The following is a 19413-nucleotide window of genomic DNA, read 5'->3' as shown; positions in this document are numbered from 1 at the left end:
CGACATAATTACAGGTATAATAATGCCTCTCACATTTAATGTCACTTCATATCACATTTAATGTCACTTCATATCACACTTATATATTCTCTTAACGATCAACTAACTTACTTTATTAATGTTAATATATCTAAATGAATACAAATGTAAGTGACACAAGTGCATACATCACAAAGTACAATCTTAGTTTTCATAAAGTGTCTGTGAGTAAAATCGCTGCAGTGAACACAACTTTATGTAATCATAAATGTATTCCATAGTGACAAATACAGCATACTGTATACAAAAACGTCAAACAGCTATGCAGGTGTCAGAGCTCGCTGTGATGTCATACACATTCTCTACTCACCTCACCTGGAAAATCGTCATCACCTGCACAAAACCATTGTGTAAATTAGCAAAGTCCGGAAATAAAGTAAGTGACAGCTCTCGTATGATCACTACATATCCTCATTATCAGCCCTAATGATAATGCCATGAGAAAACACAAGTATATCAATAAATACCGGTACATTGTGTTCACCTGTCAGACTTCCTTTATTAAATGATACAAGGGTTGTGGATGCTACCGATTGTCTCAGTCAGTTGCTGTAAATATATAACTACTACAGTGAAACTTGTGATGGCTATGTCGCACGATATATACTCTGGCACTGTTAGGACTGCGTAGATGGAAGAACTGGAAGGGAAAAAGTGTTCTTCCTCTCCATGATTCACCGTAAGGACCCAATAATCAGCTAATTTCTATGCATCAACATTCATAAAGCGCTTTGAATTGACCGTTAATGGCTAAATGTGGGCGTGTAGAGCCTGAACCAGCTGCTCACATTAACATTTTTAATTTAGGACGTATAAAAGGAAATGGCTCACTGACAGACATACGCAAGGTTTTATAAATCTGATTGTTTTTTGCCGTACGTGCATTTCCTAATTTGTACTTACACAAACTTTTTATTGTGCATCTGACGTACGGTTTTATAAATGACACCAGGAACCCAGAAAACACTAAAGTGCCTCAACATTCCAACTGGTTTATGACTTTGTGAATGTTGAACGCAGAACTTTTACTCATAACATTGGCATTGTGAAATCTCTAAATTTACTTGCTTAAAAGATATGAATGCATGCTCCTTTAGTGGTCTTTTTTTCTCTCACCATGTTTAAGTGCATGACAAACAAAAAGCAGTTGAAGTATCTTGGTCACCATGGAGAGCACATATACCTGGCAACCCAAAGGTTTAGATTAAACAGCTTTCATATCATTGCAATGCATCAAACAGGTATGAATCTACTTAAATAACTATCAATTTGTCATTTACAATCATCGCCACAAAGAGCAAAGCATCCCATACTAGCTGTCTAAACAACAAAAAGGCTTTTACTTGTTCCTACCAACAACTGAATCAAGCAACCGCTAAAGACAGTATCAGAGTTCTGCCATCTCTTTATTCTTTTTAATTATATTTAGAACCTTGCGGCATCATTGACAGCATACAGTTAACGGACAATACAAAAACAAAAAAAAATGCTTAGAAAATACTTACCGAGGCCGTTCCTGGTTTGTGTGATTAAAAAACAAGATCAATTTGTGAACAGCTTTGACATCTAAACTGAAATTTAGGCCCTTTCCAATGAATTGAAGCTCCTTTGACCATCTTAGTCCAATCTTTTTTACAAGCATGGTGTGACATCAAACAGGACAACGGCCATTGAACATATTCCTCGACTGACAGAATTAGTCAAATCTGGCATTTGGTGAAGGGAAGAAGTCTTCATTTAGAGCATATTCCTCAAAACTTGCACATCAACTCATTGTAGTAATCCAACAGTTTACGACAAACTAAAGAGCAATCTCCGTCGCAATCTAAGTTTTACAATTGCATGTTAAAGCTGATGAAACTTAAATGTTACAATGGTGCAACAGTGTCTTTTTAAAACACAACACTCTTAATCCATTTATAAATAGATCAACAAGAAATGACGGCTGCAGGTAATCCTGTACACACACGGACAGGTGAAAAAAAAAAAAAGAAGGTCCACAGATCCAAGTACAGAAGGGTTAGCAGGGCATTCACAATCCTCTCATGCGCACCAAATATACTGTGTTTTAGGACAAGAGTCTCAGACGAGATGCCTGAAAGTCTCAGGCTGCATCTGGCTCAGGAAATGCAGATGTGTGATGCAACAACGGATATGATGGGGGCTTGGGGGACGGGACGGGACATGTACATCTGTAGGCTCCTGTACAAATAAGAGTCCCATTTATATTAGATGAGAGCAATGGAGACAATCATTGAGGGGGAGCGCTGGAGTGAACACCGACCAGTCCAACCAAGTGTCAATAATGGTTTAAAAAAGGAGGGAAAAAAGACGGTGAGGTCTGGACATGACTGGGCTATAAAGGGACAACAATGCAGCGTGCTTCCAGTTCAAGCATTCTCACTGGCCTCTACCGAATGGACATTGATCAGGGGTTCGGGCTTTTTGCCATTGCTGTGGTGCTCCCACATCTGCAGATACAGCCTCTCCAGGTCAATCGTGTACTGCTTGGTATTGAAGAGAGGGCTGCAGATTCGCTGCTTCCAAACGCGTGCTCGGACCATCTTCAGGCTGACGGAGACAAATAAAAAAGTCAGACTTCAGAGTTTAACACGTTTTTTTTTTCAAAAGAAGTCGATCAAATTTTACTTACAATTCCATGTCAGAGCCCAGTTTGACTGCCAAATCCTCATAATCCTGACGACTCTGTGCTATTAGCTCAGGGCAGCCCAGACAGTTGAGTTGTGAGGCAGCCACACGGGAGGCAAGGGTCTCACCTTGAAAAAGAGGTTTTACAATTAAAAAGGCATACTTGGTATTTTGTCACAGGAGATACATTTTCAAATTCGTAAAATGGCTGTAAATGCCGAGTATTGCCGTAAGATCGACTGAAACATTTGTATCAAATGAGCAACAGTTGGCAGTCTGTCCCTTGATAGTTTCCTAACCTGGCATGGTGACCATGGGTGTTCCAGCCCAGAGAACATCCATGCCTGTGGTGTGACCATTGCACAGAGGAGTGTCGAGACACACATCCGCCAGCTGGCCCCTTCTCACATGCTCCTCCTTGGGGGCCACAGGAGAGAAGACGATGCGAGAGCCAGGCAGACCCATGTTCTGAGCGTACTGCTGGATGTTGGGCTCGCCAACAGCCGGGAATCGAAGAAGCCACAGCACGCTGTTGGGCACACGCTTCAGGATCTGCAGGGAGAGGGGAGTTTTAAAGCAGCACACAGAGGAACACCCAAAGCAGTTATAACCAAGTTTATCCAACTTACGTTGGCCCACATCTGAAGAGTCGGGGGGTCAATCTTGTAGAGCTGGTTAAAGTTGCAGTAGACAATAGAGTCTTCTGGGAGACCATACTGGGAGCGGGTTGTCACAACGATTGTGCGTGGCACCTCCTCCCCAGTGGCAGCTTTGTTGTTGATCTAAAATGGGAAACAAAACAGTATTGCTTAGTGGCGGCTTCATCTTAATGCATGGGAAAGATCCCAACTGTTTGAGCAACATAATGGTACCAAGCCTACTGGTGATAATATGGTGGTTGGAAAGCCAAGACCGTATTTTTTTTTTTTAAGAGCAAATCCATTGTGCCACCATTTCTCTAACAAACAGCTCTGTGCTTCCACTTCACTTTCATGAAGTCATTGTACCTGCAAGGGCACAGTCTCAGAGACTAAAAACGTATCTGCTTTAACGACCAGGAAAAGCAGCACGCTAAATGAAATGGCCGCTCTTGTCTTGTTTTCGCATTTTTAGATGTTTTGTACACATGCTATACCCATCAAGATTCACATTTACATGGACTAGTGTCTAAGTTAAACACACCTGTGTGGTTGCCAGTCCATTGCTGACAGTGAAGCCATTGATTGTGACCTGGATTTGGCCTTGGTTGATCATGTTGATGATTGCTTCAGCTGCTGTGTTCATGGGGATTACGGGCATGGACAGAGCTCCGTTTGTGTCCCCAGTAGTTTCCTGGTTGTTGTCACACTTCATCTGGTCACAGAGAACAGTTTCAACTTAAATGCAAAATCATTCAACAATATGATGGGTTCAGAATTTATAGTCACTTATTGCAAATATTTTCACCCAGAAAACTTTAACTGAATCAGCCGATATTGGCAAATATTTCAGAAAGAAATTACAAAGTGATTTATTGTTTTGCTTTATTGTTTCTTCGTCAGGACATTTTCTGAACTCACCTTTATCACTTTCACATCTGGCAGACTGTCCAAGTAAGCCTTGAGATCAATACCATTTAGAACAATGCGGTTGTCAAAGATATGTCCATTCGATTTGAAGTCAATCACAGCCTTTTTCTGTGGGGCCAAAAAGAAAACAAATATTTGATTATATTTTACAGTGTTTCCTGTTTTGCTTTTGTTTGGTATTTAAACAAGACTCTCAGCTCACAGGTGCAAATAGCAGAGTTGTGAGAATGGACAAACCTTGAGGTGGGGGAACATGTTGGCGTGGTCTCCGATGAAGAAAGTATGGGGCATGTAGGCCAGTTTCTCAGAATACTGGTCAGCTACATCGAAAGGTGACGTTTCCTTGTCAGAGATGATGTAGTCCATGAAGGGAGCCCCACTTGTTCCAGGGTAACCCAGCCACATAGTCTGTTGAGATCACATTAATATAACTGTGATGATGCAGTTATGTATTTGCACAGGTGACGTTTATCCCCAAGCTATAACTCTGAGTCTATCAGAAATCATATGTATTGCTCACCTGAACAGGGGCAGGGCGGAGGGCAAACAACTCATTTCGGGCTCCCTTTGTGTATCCGTTCATGTTGACCAGAACGTGAATTCCATCCTGGTGAATACGATCAGCTGCCTTGCCATTGCAAGGAATCTAGAGGACAGAGGTACCAGTTTCAGCAAAAAAAAAAAAAAAAATGTTTTTGACATCACACACAGCAACACTTATATTCAAATGAACAGTCAGTTAAAAATCCCCATCCTTAAAGGTGAATAGAAACAAGAAGCATCTCTAGAACTTAACAGTTACCTGTGAGAGGTCTGTGAAATGATGAGCCTCTGCTACCACTTTCACACGGAAGTTGGTACTATCATCAGGACTGAGCGCATAGCAGAACACCTGGAGGAGGAAAAAAGTGTTGACTCGTACGCTCATATTTACTTCCACGCAATTTATCAACTATTTCAGTCGATTAGTGGCAAGACCATACGTTGTAAAATGTATTACATTTACCTTGTCAGGTCAAGTTTTCAATTTCTAGAATTTATATTACAATAAAGATCACCTACCTCAAATTTCTCGGGATTGTGCATTCCAGGAATGGACTGCATGAGGTGGGAAGTAGGGTGGTTGCCGAAGTCAGAGCTGACGTAGCCAACACGCAGACGACCACCGCTAGCTTTCAGGTCCTTTGGATGCTCAAAAGCAGGTTTGTGCAGTGCATTGATCTGTGGAATTAGCAAGTGTAAGAATACAACTACAGCAGGATAGGCAAGTACAGTTTCACTGAGTTACACATACTGTAGCAATTTTGGACAAATCCATCAATAACAACCATCGATTCATCTAAATTCATGTCCAACTTTAAACAACACCCCTATCCCTGCAAGCAACCCATTCCCCACCAACTTTCACCTCCTTTTCTACAAACTTAAATACATCCAGTATCTTGCCCATCCCTTACCTTCCCCATATCCCTGCAGACAGCCACTGCCATCACCAGCCACCTTCCATCCCCCCCAAAAATGAATGAAAGTTTACTTGCTTTGATCAGTGCGTGTACCTTGTCCAGACAAAGGTTTCCGTGGCGTTCAGCAATGGCCTTGCGGAAGCCGTGAGAGAGTGGATACAGCATGCTGTGGTGTGGGTGCACTGAGGGCAAGCGGTTCTTGTCCAGCTGGTCAGCCACGATGCTCACAAGCTTCTTCATCCGCTCATCATAATCTGTCCAGTCACACACAATCTGGGAGAGTGAGGAAAAATAAGATTTAGTTTACTTTAATAGGAGCAAAAAATAAATGCATTTTGTATCTACTGTGTCATATCTACTGGCATATATGGACCTGCAGACAATGTGCCAAGTTGCAGTAAGCATCAGGGAAGTCCGGCTTGAGTTTCAAGGCTGTGCGGTAAGATGCAATGGCCTCTGGGATGTTTCCAGAATCCTAATAGTTAAGAGAAACATTAGAATACAAAATCAAAATACATCACATTACACATAAACAGATGTTGATATATGCAAGAGTACGTAATCTGCATGCAACTCCACAAAGCAATCATGTTATTTGAAGACAGAAACATTGCAATTATCCTTTCCCTAGCAAGAAGTTGCCTCAACCAGAAATTAAAGTGATATGAACTCATTAGCCATTCTACTGTTGACTAATTCCAACTGTTTATAGTACAAATATAATTTACATGTTATTGAGAAAATGATTGCAATGTCATTTCCGTTCGAGCTGCTGGCTCAACCTGGGAGGTAGGTAGAGCCCTGTGGTGAACTGACACAATTCTGAACAGTCATCATAATGGCAAACAGTGAGAATATTACCAAAGATAAAATTAAGAACCATTCCTACCTTGTGGATCGAAGCCAAATTACTGTGAGCATCAGCAAAGGCAGGGTTGATCTGGATGGCACGGGTGTAGCATTGCAGCGCTCCCTGTACATCTTGCATTTCCTTTAGTGTATTGCCCATGTTTGAGTAAGCATCAGCAAATGTAGGGCTGATTCTAAAACCAAAACAGGAAATCTGGTTTAGAACAACACCAGTCAACTATATAATGCCTTGTAAAAATTGTACTTAGTTTATGACCATCTACTTTAGAAAAGACTGCACATGGGAAAAAATAACTCTCAGGTTAAACTACACAGAACATGGAAATTGTACATGTTCACCAACTGAATATCTCAGTGACGTGGCCTCACACCAAAATCATTATCAGGTGCACTGAAGGTTTTGCATCAACTATTGTAGAATAATATAACAATAATTCAAACTAGGTCAGCAGGTATCTATGGCATATATTTAAAGACCTGATGGCCTCCTTGTAGTGCATGAGGGCCTCCTGGAGTTTTCCCTGCTGCTGCAGGACACTGGCAAGGTTAGAGTGAGCTGCTGCAAACTCTGGGAACACCTGATAAAAAAAACAAAAAGGGTTACCAAGAGGAATTGTACAGAAATAGCTTGCTCCCTTTTACAGCAATCATGATGGTCTTGTTGAACAGACCTATTCAGAGCAGAAAATATCAGTCAACTCTTAACTCACCTCGAGTGCTTTCCTATAGAGCTGAACGGCATCTTCAATGTTGCCCTGCTCACGCTTGATATTGGCCAAGTTGTTAAGAGAGTCTGCGTGGGTTGGACACAAACGCAAGGCTGTGTTGTAGCACTCTTCTGCTTCAGACACCTAGGAAAGACATTGACATTTTTAAAAGTGAAATTCATTCATTAAATGCTTCCTGAATTATAGAGACTGCATAACTAATCAAAATGTTGGCATTTCAGATCTTCAGAGCTGCCTTACATTGCCTTTCTCTTTCAGGGCATTTGCCAAATTGCAATAAGCATCGGGGAAATGGGGCTGCAATTCTATAGCACGGCGGTAGGTGTCAATAGCCAGATCAATGAGGCCTTGCTCGTAGTAGACACAGGCCAGGTTTCCATGGACCACCGCATGGTTGGGGCTCAGACTCAGGGCTCTCAGGTATCCAGCCACAGCTCTGGAAACAAAAGATACGGTTCGCCATGAAGACAGTTCTGTAGGTGCAATAAATCTGCCCTGCCTAAACAATGGTATGTGAACAGCTACAGGATCAACACAGACAAGAAGGTAATGGAATTCACAAAGTTATTGACTCATTTAAAATTCCACAAGGTGTGGTCGGGTGGTGCTGTTAAAAGACAAAGGTCATGATTTAGACTCACCTGTCAAAGATGCGGGCCTCTTTCAAAACATTTCCTAAATTGATGTATGCGTCAAGGAAATTTGGGTCCAGAGTCACTGCCTAAAAATTGAAACCAAGCTTAAAAACATGGGACAACAAGAATACAGACCAGAAAGTAGCAGGATGCCAAAATCAAGGCGCTCACTCTTTTCTAAAGAACATTTTCACTAATAATGTAGCTGGTATGACAGACGGGGATTGCGCCAAAAGTCTGTATGTTCCCCTCTGTGGAAGTCGGGTTTAAAAAAGACATGCAGTCCATCACAATAACTTATGAAATGGTCTCTTACATGCTTATAAATTATGACAAATGTGTCCTAGAATAATATAATCCAAACTTTAAGAGTTTCGGCTCCCTAAATTGTAATGTCATCCAACCTGCTGTGCCACCATCTGACATGACTTGTCAGTGTTTCCACACCATATCCGAGAGCAGCCTATTTAAAATACTCATGCATAAACTATCAATTGAATTATATGATCCTGAATAGGGCTGCAACAACGAATCGATAAAAATCGATTATCAAAAGTGTTGGCAACGAATTTCATTATCGATTCGTTGTGTCGCACGATTATTACGCCGGGCAATAAGTCGCGGAGAAAAAAAAAAAAAAAGAGCAGAGCAGAGCAACTGGCCGGCCAGCATTTCTGAGATCGGAGTGAGACACGAGAAAAGCTGAGGTTGTGATGTTCTCAAAAATAGAAGATCTTTGACAAGTCGAGTCTTGGCCAATCAGCGTCTTCATGTTTCTCAAACTTGTTTTAAATGGAAGCTAGTCAGCTTGCTATCGCGTTAGCTAACGTGTTTGGGTTGTGTATTGTCGTTAAAGTTACTTTATGTTCCGTTACAGTTCAGTCTTGCTTGTAAGAAAACATAATGTGATGAAACATGCCGTCACCCCCCCGGTCTGGTTCAGTTCACGCTGTCACTCGTTAACGTTAAACCGGCTCAACGGAGGATCTGGCTGCAGGTTTTTGTTTTTTTTACTCAAAGTAGAATGAAGCAAATCACGTAGTTGGGCTTAGCCAACAACGTGACGTCGTGGTCATAAGAGACCCAGAATGAAAGAGTTTAAGGAAGAGGACGCTCTATATGTAGCAGTACAGCTTCCCTCTGTCCCAGTATTTCATACATATTGATAACGCAGAGTATGCTAAATGCAGCCTCTGGAGGAATCAATTACAGTAAAAAGGGCTCACATTTGGCAGATGTAAAGTATACATGTGTATGTTTTTAGTGTTAGTCCATTTTATTGTTTTAATTAACAGCTCAGGGATGTTCAAGGAGCAACCTGTTTGTGCACTTTCTGAAGATGTTTTGCACTGTCACTTCTGTTTTTGAATAAAGGGTTGGAAATGAACGCTTTTTTAAATATTTTATCCGATTAATCGAAAAAATAATCAACCGATTAATCGATTATTAAAATAATCGTTAGTTGCAGCCCTAATCCTGAATATTGGAAATGGAGTCTGATATAGATAGCGCTGATTAATAGACTAGTAATAGACCACCACAAGATTTTCTGGGACATTTTACGTTTTTTTCTAATGACTGGGAAATTGGTCTACTGTTTTCAAGGGACAACTGAGAACCCTGAAAATGTGTGCAACTGACCTTTTCAAAATGGTGTATGGCCAGCCATATCTCTCCTTGAGCATTGAATACACAGCCCAGGTTGCTCCAAGCCACTGCAAAGTTGGGCTGAGTCTCAATGGCTTTCAGGTAGCATGCCTTCAAAGGGTTTACAATGAAAAACCATAGGAAAGGAGAAGAGGTAGAATGGGAGAGGTATAGTGTGTAGAGGGGAGGACAAGGGATGGTAAAATAAAAACAAATAGAAGATTGAGAATAAAAGTAAGGAAAAACAAAAAGGGCAGAGAAAGCAAAATTAGTGACTATTCTCCATCATGGCAAAAAGTGAGTCTACAGCATGGGCTCGCGTGCGCATAATTCTGCTGCGCTAAGCTGCATTGCTTTTTCCTACGCTGCGCGGATCCAACCAAAACCCACACGTATGCCCTCATCCATCAGTTATGACCACACTCAGTGGTCCCCACATCAGGTACAGTATGCTGTCCTTAATCAAATCAACATTGTTTGATTTTCAATGTTTATTTGAAACCCCCAAAGTACGACATTATATTAACATCTAAAAAAATCCCCAATTTTCATGTGGGTATGATATCTCACAACCGTGGATGTTGGACAGTCCGTGCAAGAGATGGTCCCTGTAATGCATGCGCAACAAACGCGAGCGCGTGGTACGTCTATTGCCACCACCACAATGCCCCAGATCATGCCGTTTGCGTGACCTTGCGCATGGCAAAGGTCATTTATCGCTGCTGCGCTCGCTAAATGGCCCGGTAAGACAGCTGCAGACCAACAACCCCTGAACACCTGCAACACCAGACTAGCACACACTCAGCACCCATAATATCTCAGAATGTAAGGGGATTGAGGGTTCAACCAGTGGCTACACTAGGACGTTAACATAGGCATGTTGGAAATAAACAGCCAATAAGAAATGCAATTTTATTGAATTGGTCAAATAGTTTTACTGTACATAGCAAAATAAGTGTTTTTCAACAGCCAATTAGGTCTGAGATTGCAGGGCATTTGGGAGCGAGGCTGGTTGTGACTGGGGAGAGATCCGCAGCCAACGGGCCAAAGGGAGTGACGGTGTGTGGTTCGCACGCTTGCGCTTTCCGCCCTTTTGGTAGCTCGGAGGATATCGCTGCGCGGCCCCTGCGCTACTGTAGACTCACAGCGCACTATCTGCATCATCATCAGAATGCTGCAACTCCAAATAAAGAAGGAAAAACAAAACAAAATAGGAAAAATATACACATAAGAGTTAGAGGGTTCTTACTTGTTTTTCACGATTATTGCTTCCAAATCCTAGTTTCTTTTTACTCAATACAGAATTGGGTTATTAGTATAGCATATTTTAAGAAATGCTTACTGTAATTTGTTTTGCTACTTTTTCTTTTGCTCTTCAAAGGAAGCCACAAGACAGAGGAGCATGAAGTGAGGTGGTTTTTCTTTTGTTGTCAGTTACAAACCCGTTACCATATTTTTGGACTTTGTCAGAGTTGTGGCCGCAGCTGGCTGGAAGAAGAGGAGAGGACTGAGGCTGCCCTAGTGTTCCTTTCCGCCAGGCACCTACACAGGAATAGTGTCTGTCACCCACCTGAAACCTTCTAAATAACAATATCAGTTGTGGAAAAACCAAAAAGAGACAAAATCAGAAAACAAGATCGTTAGTAAAAGTCTTCAAACAATACATTCGCTTTTAAATATGGAAATAAAACAGGTTCCTCCAAAACACAACAAACATAAAACAGACTATACTTAGGTTTTCATCCATGCAATGACTTTCATTTCAAAGAAAACAAAAGAAATGCTTTCGGGTAAGTGGGAGGGAAGAAAGGCTTTGATACATTTAGTTTTATCAGTTAAATATAGGTTAAATTCAGGTTTCATATTAAACTAAAGGAGGGCAGTTACTGGCTTGATCTTGGCCAAATGAACTGATCCCATTTCTTTGGGAATAGTATTACATATTTGAAGGAAAAGGGAAGAAGTATTAATCATTTCTTTACGCATTTTCATGAACTCTTTGTAAATCTTTGATTTCGTTATCCTGGCTTGCTTTCTTGAATCCTGGCCAATGGGTGGGAAGAAAAGTCTGTGGTGTAATTATTGGTATCTAGAAGCCTCCAAAGCTCTGAAATAAAGAAGTCATCGCTGTTGCTGCGCGTGCCTGTCTTTCTAACCCAGCATCTGACGCAGGTGGTGGAGTGCAGATTGTGAGCTGTCTGCCTGACGACACTTGGAACCATTTTAAGGCACTTGAGAATGAGCACTCATTCATAACCCCAGTTTAACACACTATTCAACAGCAGTGGATATCAGTTAGATAGCCAGCTGAGTACAATTTTTGTTCATCAAGCTTAGTCAAAAGAACTAATACATGTGTGCTTGAGAAGCATTGTCACGGCACTGACAGGGCAAAGCTGAAGGGTCAGGAAGGCAGCTCTCAGCGCGCACACTCTACCAATCCTTAGCGAGCGCGCGGGGGGTGGAGCGACAGAACAGGGGAGCTTGTGACTCCCTGATGCTCCTCCCCACTCCTTTACCCCCCTCTAGCACGAAATAAGATGGCATGTAACCACTGAGACAACTCCACATCTCTTTTAACTCAACCCAGGGAGCCCCTTTATATAGACCGAAGTCTTAAAATGACAAAGGGAAGTGTAACCCACACTGGCAGCAACTCTACTGACAGCAAACTGAGACCAAAAGCTTGTCACTGGGCACTTGATGAACCATATTGGAGTATAGTGGTTAGGTTAGAAACCATCTTACTTTTTGCACTGCAAAGATAAACTAGCTTCTCATCAGTTCATATATTCTTCAAAGACCGAGCCAGCATTTTCCCCCCAAAATCTATATGAAAATGCATTAGCCAAGGTTCAAAATTGACGATATAGATCAAATGTTTCAAAAAACTCCAGCCTTTCTTCCTGAAAGAAGAGGGGCTGACCATTGGTAAAAGGTCGGGGCAAAGCAAAGGACATTGGGACTGAAAGAGATACAGGTCGGGGACAATGTGATACATATACTACAAAACAAAAATATACTAGAATCATATAAAAAATATTTTTTTTAAACGGCAAAATTGATTGCCTTATATGGGTGTCTACTTATCGGAGCCGAAAACCTTCAAAAGTAAGTTAGGGGTGAGAAGCTTACTGCATCTCTGAGAAATTAGATGTCCTGTCCTTCACTGGGCTGTGGGGGTTGAAAGGACAGGACTTGATTTTGCTTTTAAATTTAAAAGCAGAGACAGGAACAATATCTATGGCCTTTTTTTGTGGGGGAAGGGCCACTAAAAACAAAATTGTATGGACAAAAATGAAAAAATAAATAAAATCTAAAGCAGAATACAAACATATATACAAAGGCCAATGCGCTGTAACATACCTTGGCCTCTTCCAAACGCCCAAGGGCTTTAAGCAAGTTGCCCAAGTCACTACGCACACAATAGAGATCCTGTGGGGGAAAAAACACAAACAGTTTAATTTGCTGCTACAATAAACTGCAGATCAATGTTTTCGGTCCAAATATGTTTGCATAATTAGCAAATAGTTTGCTGTAAATTGAAGGAGTAACTCAACACCCACTAAAAACTCATTTTTGTTGTCCACTAGTGGTTTCACTTTCCTGCAGTAAAATACAGATATACTCCAGGACAACGGCTGCAGCAATTAGTCGGCGTAATCAATGATGTTAACGTCCAAAATGTGTTGACATTAGTATTTTAAAAATCGCTGAATATTTTTATCTCTGTTCTTGGAGATGCTAAATACACTCAAAAAGTCAGCGTGCGACCATAGAATTTTCATCGAAGTGGATGAAGCGAAAACATAAACTTCTCATGCACACGGAGCCTCCCCGGCTCTGCCCAGACCACATTTGCAAAGTGAACAGACTTTTGCAGAGTGCCTCCGTGTGCTGTGGCAGGGTGGGAGACAGGATGCCGGTACTCGGGCTGCAGTTACATAGAAGTGGTATGTAATGAAGATTTATGGTGCCTTGTTGAAATGCTAGTCTATTGATTTGATTACAAACAGCGGTAAGTGTACTAGCAGACTGACATGGGGAGCATATTTTGAAACTCTCCATTACAATATTTATTTAATATTTCAGTGGTAGCGCATTTATTTTGTGCCAAATATACAATGACAATAACATGTTTGTCAACATCCAATTAAATGGTAAGGATTTTTTTGGGAAGAAAATGTATCATTTAGATTGATCGAGTAATCGGTAAAGTAGTCAACCGATTAGTAGTCAAGTCAACTTTTTTTAATCAAAAATACCATATGTGCAAGACATACAGAACCCAGATTAATTAGATTAGTTGTTAGTGGCAGCTCTATCTAGGACCTTGTGACATCACTGTTGAGTGTGGTTTCAGGTGCAACAGAACCCATTTCTAACCAAACCCAGCAATGCCTCACAGTGGTGTGGTAAGAAGTGAAGCCAGCTTGAGACAACCAGAGACAGCAGATAAACACTGATTTTCAGCCTGTGTTAAGTTACTCTTAATGCGTTTCAACAAATGGCAAAGCACTTACAGGGTTGTACTGTAAGGCAGACACATAAGCCTGCACCGCTCCCTCCATGTCTCCTGCGGCCACCAGAGCAGCTGCCAAGTTGATGTATCCATCAATAAAATCGGGTTTCAGTCTCAGAGCATGGCGATAATGCTCTATGGCCTCCTGCAGTTGCCCACGCTCCTTGTACACGTTCCCCAGGTTGGAGTAGGCCTCTGCCAACATTGGGTTCTGTTTGATGGCCAAAGTGCTGAAGTGAGCAGACCTGTAGAGAATAGGTACAGAATGGTCATAATCCTAAATAGAGAGTGGCTGGCAGTATTTGCTAGAGGCCTTGTGTAGCGGCAGCAAGAGGTGGCTAAATATTGAAACAGCACTTCAAGATGAATAGACTTAAAATGCTGAAAACATTGAGATAGAATTCAACACAGCTCACCAACTTCCATTCTGACAGAATCCATTATTTGAGTGCACAGAATACAAAGTGTAATGCCGCAGGCAGTATACTCCAAATTAAACAGTGTATAAAAGTAACCAAACGGTCATTATTTGATCAATTATAAAAGCATATAATTAACTCTGCACATTTTCTGATTCCGCTTAGTCCTTTGACAATAATAGGACAACACCTGAAACTTGATTTATTTCGGAGTATACTGCTGGAATTGGGCATACTGGAGGAAAAGAAGAGTGAACAAAATTGAATGTTTAAACCTGTAACTTGCAAGACCCGAAACCATGGCACCTGTAAAGCAAGGATATTGCCACCACCGAAACAGTGTTCGAATCACAAGGGAACAGAGCGAGATCAAATCGAGCAACAGGATTTCCAGAGGACCAATCAGTTGCTGTAATTGACTCCCCAGACCAGTTGTGTGCACTTAAAGTCCCATTGTTTTCTGCCACTGCCAACTGCTCAGTGTGCGTCGAGTCAGCTCCCCACACCTCACCTGTCGAGTCTTCGGCACTGGAAGTGGATGGAGGACAGGAGCAGCAGCACGCCTGTGTTATCAGGCTCCTGTCTCCAAAGCTGCATGCAGTGGCGCTCAGCTGCCTCAAAGTCCCCAGACTGATACTCCCGGTGCGCCAGTTCAGCCAACCCTTGGAAGGAAAGAATACGTTTTGTCGGTTCTGGAGCACCAACACATCCCAAGGAGGGGGGAAAACAACATGTTAGATGTGATGAAGGAATTAAAGCAAACAAATGAAAACAAAATTAAATAAAAGAGATGACGCAACGAGAGAAATCTTAGAGAATTTACCATTGAAATTTAAATTGTTGGGCCGGAGATTGGATTAAAGATGAATTATCTGTTCAGCAAATCTAATTGCAGTGTTAGTTTTTTTTTTATGCATGACAAAATATGAGTTTGTCATAAAATTATATAATTGCAGAAGACTGTTGGTAACAACTTTGGAGAATTAATCTCCTTTGAAGATAAGAAACTGCATACACACACTATATTGTGTTTAGTTTATAAATGTTTCAGCGGTATAAGGATTTTAAACAAGAACACTCGGCTGAAAGACCTTATCTAGGACTGTTTTTGTTTTTTTTATCCGACCTAGACGTGCTAGGTTTCCTGATTAGTTCCAATATGTTATACTGATCAACAACAAAAAATGATTAATGGGATACTGGTTTAAATAAACCTCAATGCATGAGATGAAAAAGGAAACAGGGAGGGGGGGTGATATACTAGCAGAAAGTTCTGGCAACAAATTGGCATTCACATTTAAAAGATAAAAAGCTTGACAATACAGCCTTTAGTTCCTTTTCAATACCATAGAGCCTTGATATAGCAGACATGTTAGATTGTAAATATTGATTTACTTTTCATCTTGTATGTGTTTTATGATTAGCCATTGTTCTTGTGTACACAATGGTATTCATTACTTTCTTTTTCATATATTATATATATTTTTAAAGGCTCTATGCCAGAACCGATGGGACAGTCGATGTCAGATGAACCTACAGAGTCACTTTGGGTCAAATGATTCAGGGTGTGGCATAAACAACATGCCACAGACACGTCATGCATGCATGGTGTACAGATAGATGGGTGGAGGAGCTCTGATGTTTTGGGCACATTCCAACTGGTGTACAGTGGATGCACACTGATGCCAGAGCACACTACGATCATGGCAGATCAGGTTCATACATCCATGAACATTACGTAAATAATGATTGAATGGAAGATGGACAGCTTCGATTACATAAAGCACCCTGCCATAATGCAACATTAACCGTTACGCTAAATAACGTGAAGGACTAGCTGCATTCGGATGCACTACCAGTGAGCTCGTTTAGGATCAATACGGAAGTGGTTTTAACACACAAAAACAGTCATTAACCATGTGAATCTACGATAGGCAATGACGTTTAGGCGGTCATTTTTAGCAGCATGACTCTGCAGGGCCTGCGCGCGCTAACTGTGATACAGGTCTCTCGTGCCTTCCAACGTTTATCAGAACCAAGAACCGTTTTCAACGAACAAATTTTTTCTTAAAGTCGCTCAGTGAGCTAAATAATACAACGGCGTCGTTCTGACTAGCAGGCACGTTAGCTTACTTAGCTTCTTTGCAAACTGTTTGAGGCAAACACACAGACTGTATAGGAGGGAAAACCCCTGATGTTTGCACACTTGCCCGTCATTTAACGTTAGATAGTCAAATAGACACTCGTAAACTATTTCAAGATATCTCTTTCAGCCTGCTACGAATTAGCAACGGCAACGTATGTTAACGTACCAGGAAACTGAAGCAGGAATAATACTGGAGGCATGCACTGGGCCTACGTTGCCAATACAATTAGCGCTATGTATCGATGTATCGATACATACTGCATCGGTGAAAGCATACCCGTTGGTACATTTGTTTATTTATTAACTTGAATAATCTTGAGCTACTTTCGAGGCGCTCCAACCACCCCACTGCCCGTTTTAACACGATAACGTCCTCTTCGCACCTTCATTTCGCTAACGTTTAACGCTAAATAATATCAAACCAACCTGTGCTGTCAGCCACGTTTCCCACTGAGGTCGCCATCTCCTCAGTCTTCGAGTATTTCACGGTGGTCGTCAATGTGTCTTCGGGCCGATTACCGTTTCAGAGAAAAGTGTGCGACGAGCAGTCGTCTTTGTCGGCTACTACCAGCAAACACGTTGCCAGGGAAGCTAAGTAACGTTAGCTGGCGTCCCGTTACCCCTATCTTCTCTTTTCCGTACAGCGCTCGGTGAAGCTCTTGCAGTGGTCTGTGAATAGTTAAGCCGGGTATAAATGCATCATCTAACCTCTTTACAATCCCTAACCGCTAACCTCCTACTGGAAATATGCGGTTGCCTTATGGTTCAAGGTGGTTTCTCCTCACAACAAAGCTGCTGTGGAACATAAAATGGCGGAACGGGTAGAACTCGTTTTTTGAGAGAAACTAGTTCCGCATATCGTCATTACGGAGAGACAAGCATACAGGATTGTAATAAATGTCGTATTAGCAAAACAATAAGTCATATGATGCAGGATTAAAGTATTGTTTGCTAATCCGGTGTTATACATTTAATAGCTGAAAAATAAAACGATTAGAAGATGATGTTGCGCGGAAGAACACGTTGGTGCAGTGAGCCAGAGTGCAAGACATATCCATATCAGAGTGTTCCTGAGAAAATATTAATTACATGGTTTGCTTATCGATTACAACATGGCATGACATCTAAATATGTCTGACATGCCCAAAGTCTGCAGTCTATATAAGGTTATAGAACGAATAATACAAGGTCCTTATATAATTCAGGCATGTATGCTGGCTTGTATTGTATAATTACTTGTAGTGGGCTGTACATTCAAGTTGGAAAATGTACCTTACACACTTAAGTATACAGCTGTACACACTAAAGTACCTGCTTTTTTGTTGTAGTTCAACTACAAATTCTGCTCTGAGTATTAGAAACAAGTTAGGACAAGTTATGCCATACAGTACCACAAGTTAACACTGCAAACATCTTGTAGTGTATACTGTTTTACAACCATAACATTCTTTACCAAGCGCAGCAGGGACAGATTAATTAGTTAGAACATAACTTCCTATATTTTGCATTGGCTATAATGTAGGATAATGTAATTATTTGATTTCGTTGGGCCGTTTTGTGTAGCACATGTGCCGTTCCAATGTCCAGGGGAATACGGTATTTTCAATTACATTATTTCTAAGATTTAATTACATAAAAGAAGAAAACTACGCCCAGTTATGCAGAACCCTACTTGAGTGTAACAATGTTGTTGATCTGTTATTGAAGTTAGTATAAGGGATCTGTAGCTTGACCAAATGTGTATGCAATAGGCATCCAGTGAAAGCAGGCCTACTGAATGTGGGCCTCTATACAGATGGTATGCAAGATGCAGTATCACCAACAGAGGGCAGCCTCTGTAAACCTATATAAAAGAAAGATTTCTGGAGCCATGCAAAGTGGCTTTGAACATGAATTTGCCTTGGATTTAGTTATTTTTGCAGGTCCTACATGCATGGTATTTACTTGTCTGTTGTTGACAATAAATTACCCTGGGTTGTGTTTGTATTCAACTATTACATAGTTGTTGCACATTTCATACCACAGGAGACCTTTCTTCAGTTTGTTAAAAACGTATATAAGCATTTTGGCCAATATCACAGTTTTTTTTACAGACCTCAGGCAATATTAATTTGAAACCTAAATTAAAGGCAACCCATGCACTCATCTTATTCTCCCATATGCACAGTATAGTCTCAATGAATTCCTGGTCAACACGTCAGTTTTAAGGATGTGGCCCCTGAAGTGATAGTCATTAACATACCATTCTGCCCTGAAGATGTTGAAAAGGGGGCTACTGCTTGCTGCACCCCAGTTTTTCCCATAGTCCCTCTATGGGAAAGTAGTTGACATCATTGCCCATGTTGGCTTTGCTCTGTGTGCTCAAAGCATGCCTATGGTGCAGGGTTTGTGTACTCTTCCTCGCGTTCCTCTCCTTTGCTCTCACTCTTCCCACTGATTAGCGGTCACTTGTGCACAGAATGATGTCATGGGCACTGTGTGTCTATGACAATTGCATCTGACATGCTTTATCTTTGTGCAGGCTACAGTCAGTAGGAAGGCGGTCAGGGTGAACGCATCTTCCCCTGCCTAAAGGGTCGGTGACAGCTCTCCACAACAGACCCTGCTTTCACACAAGCTATTTTAGGAAACATGTGAGAGCAAGCGGTTCATTCACTCACGGGTCAATTTAGCCGTTATTAAAATCTCAGTATAGCCGGGAGATATTGGGAGTTTGTTGTACCGTTT

At 41.4% G+C, this 19413-nt stretch overlaps 1 protein-coding gene across 2 annotated transcripts; it reads right to left on the bottom strand.

Moving 5' to 3' along the window:
* Positions 1–1426: 1426 nt before the first annotated feature.
* LOC306746126 (UDP-N-acetylglucosamine--peptide N-acetylglucosaminyltransferase 110 kDa subunit) lies at positions 1427–17309 on the bottom strand. 2 transcript variants are annotated; one of them, XM_079228996.1, is made up of 22 exons: positions 17113–17309; positions 15052–15202; positions 14123–14366; positions 12966–13034; positions 9594–9710; positions 7959–8038; positions 7558–7753; positions 7300–7440; positions 7067–7167; positions 6609–6762; positions 6093–6194; positions 5795–5992; positions 5319–5477; positions 5059–5148; positions 4777–4902; positions 4494–4664; positions 4248–4364; positions 3871–4041; positions 3318–3470; positions 2988–3240; positions 2693–2816; positions 1427–2610 (listed from the first exon to the last, which is right to left on the bottom strand). In XM_079228996.1, exons 1-22 carry the CDS (start codon positions 17147–17149, stop codon positions 2430–2432), a joined length of 3135 nt encoding a protein of 1044 aa, XP_079085122.1. In that variant the 5' UTR covers positions 17150–17309; the 3' UTR covers positions 1427–2429. The 2 variants fall into 2 exon arrangements, with proteins under 2 accessions (XP_079085122.1, XP_079085123.1); XM_079228997.1 differs by having other exon boundaries at positions 5813–5992.
* Between the last annotated feature and the right edge of the window lie 2104 nt (positions 17310–19413).

The sequence above is a fragment of the Taurulus bubalis genome (genome assembly GCF_910589615.1).
Source record: "Taurulus bubalis genome assembly, chromosome: 13".
NCBI lineage: Eukaryota > Metazoa > Chordata > Actinopteri > Perciformes > Cottidae > Taurulus > Taurulus bubalis.
This window is presented reverse-complemented; position numbering and strand designations above follow the sequence as displayed.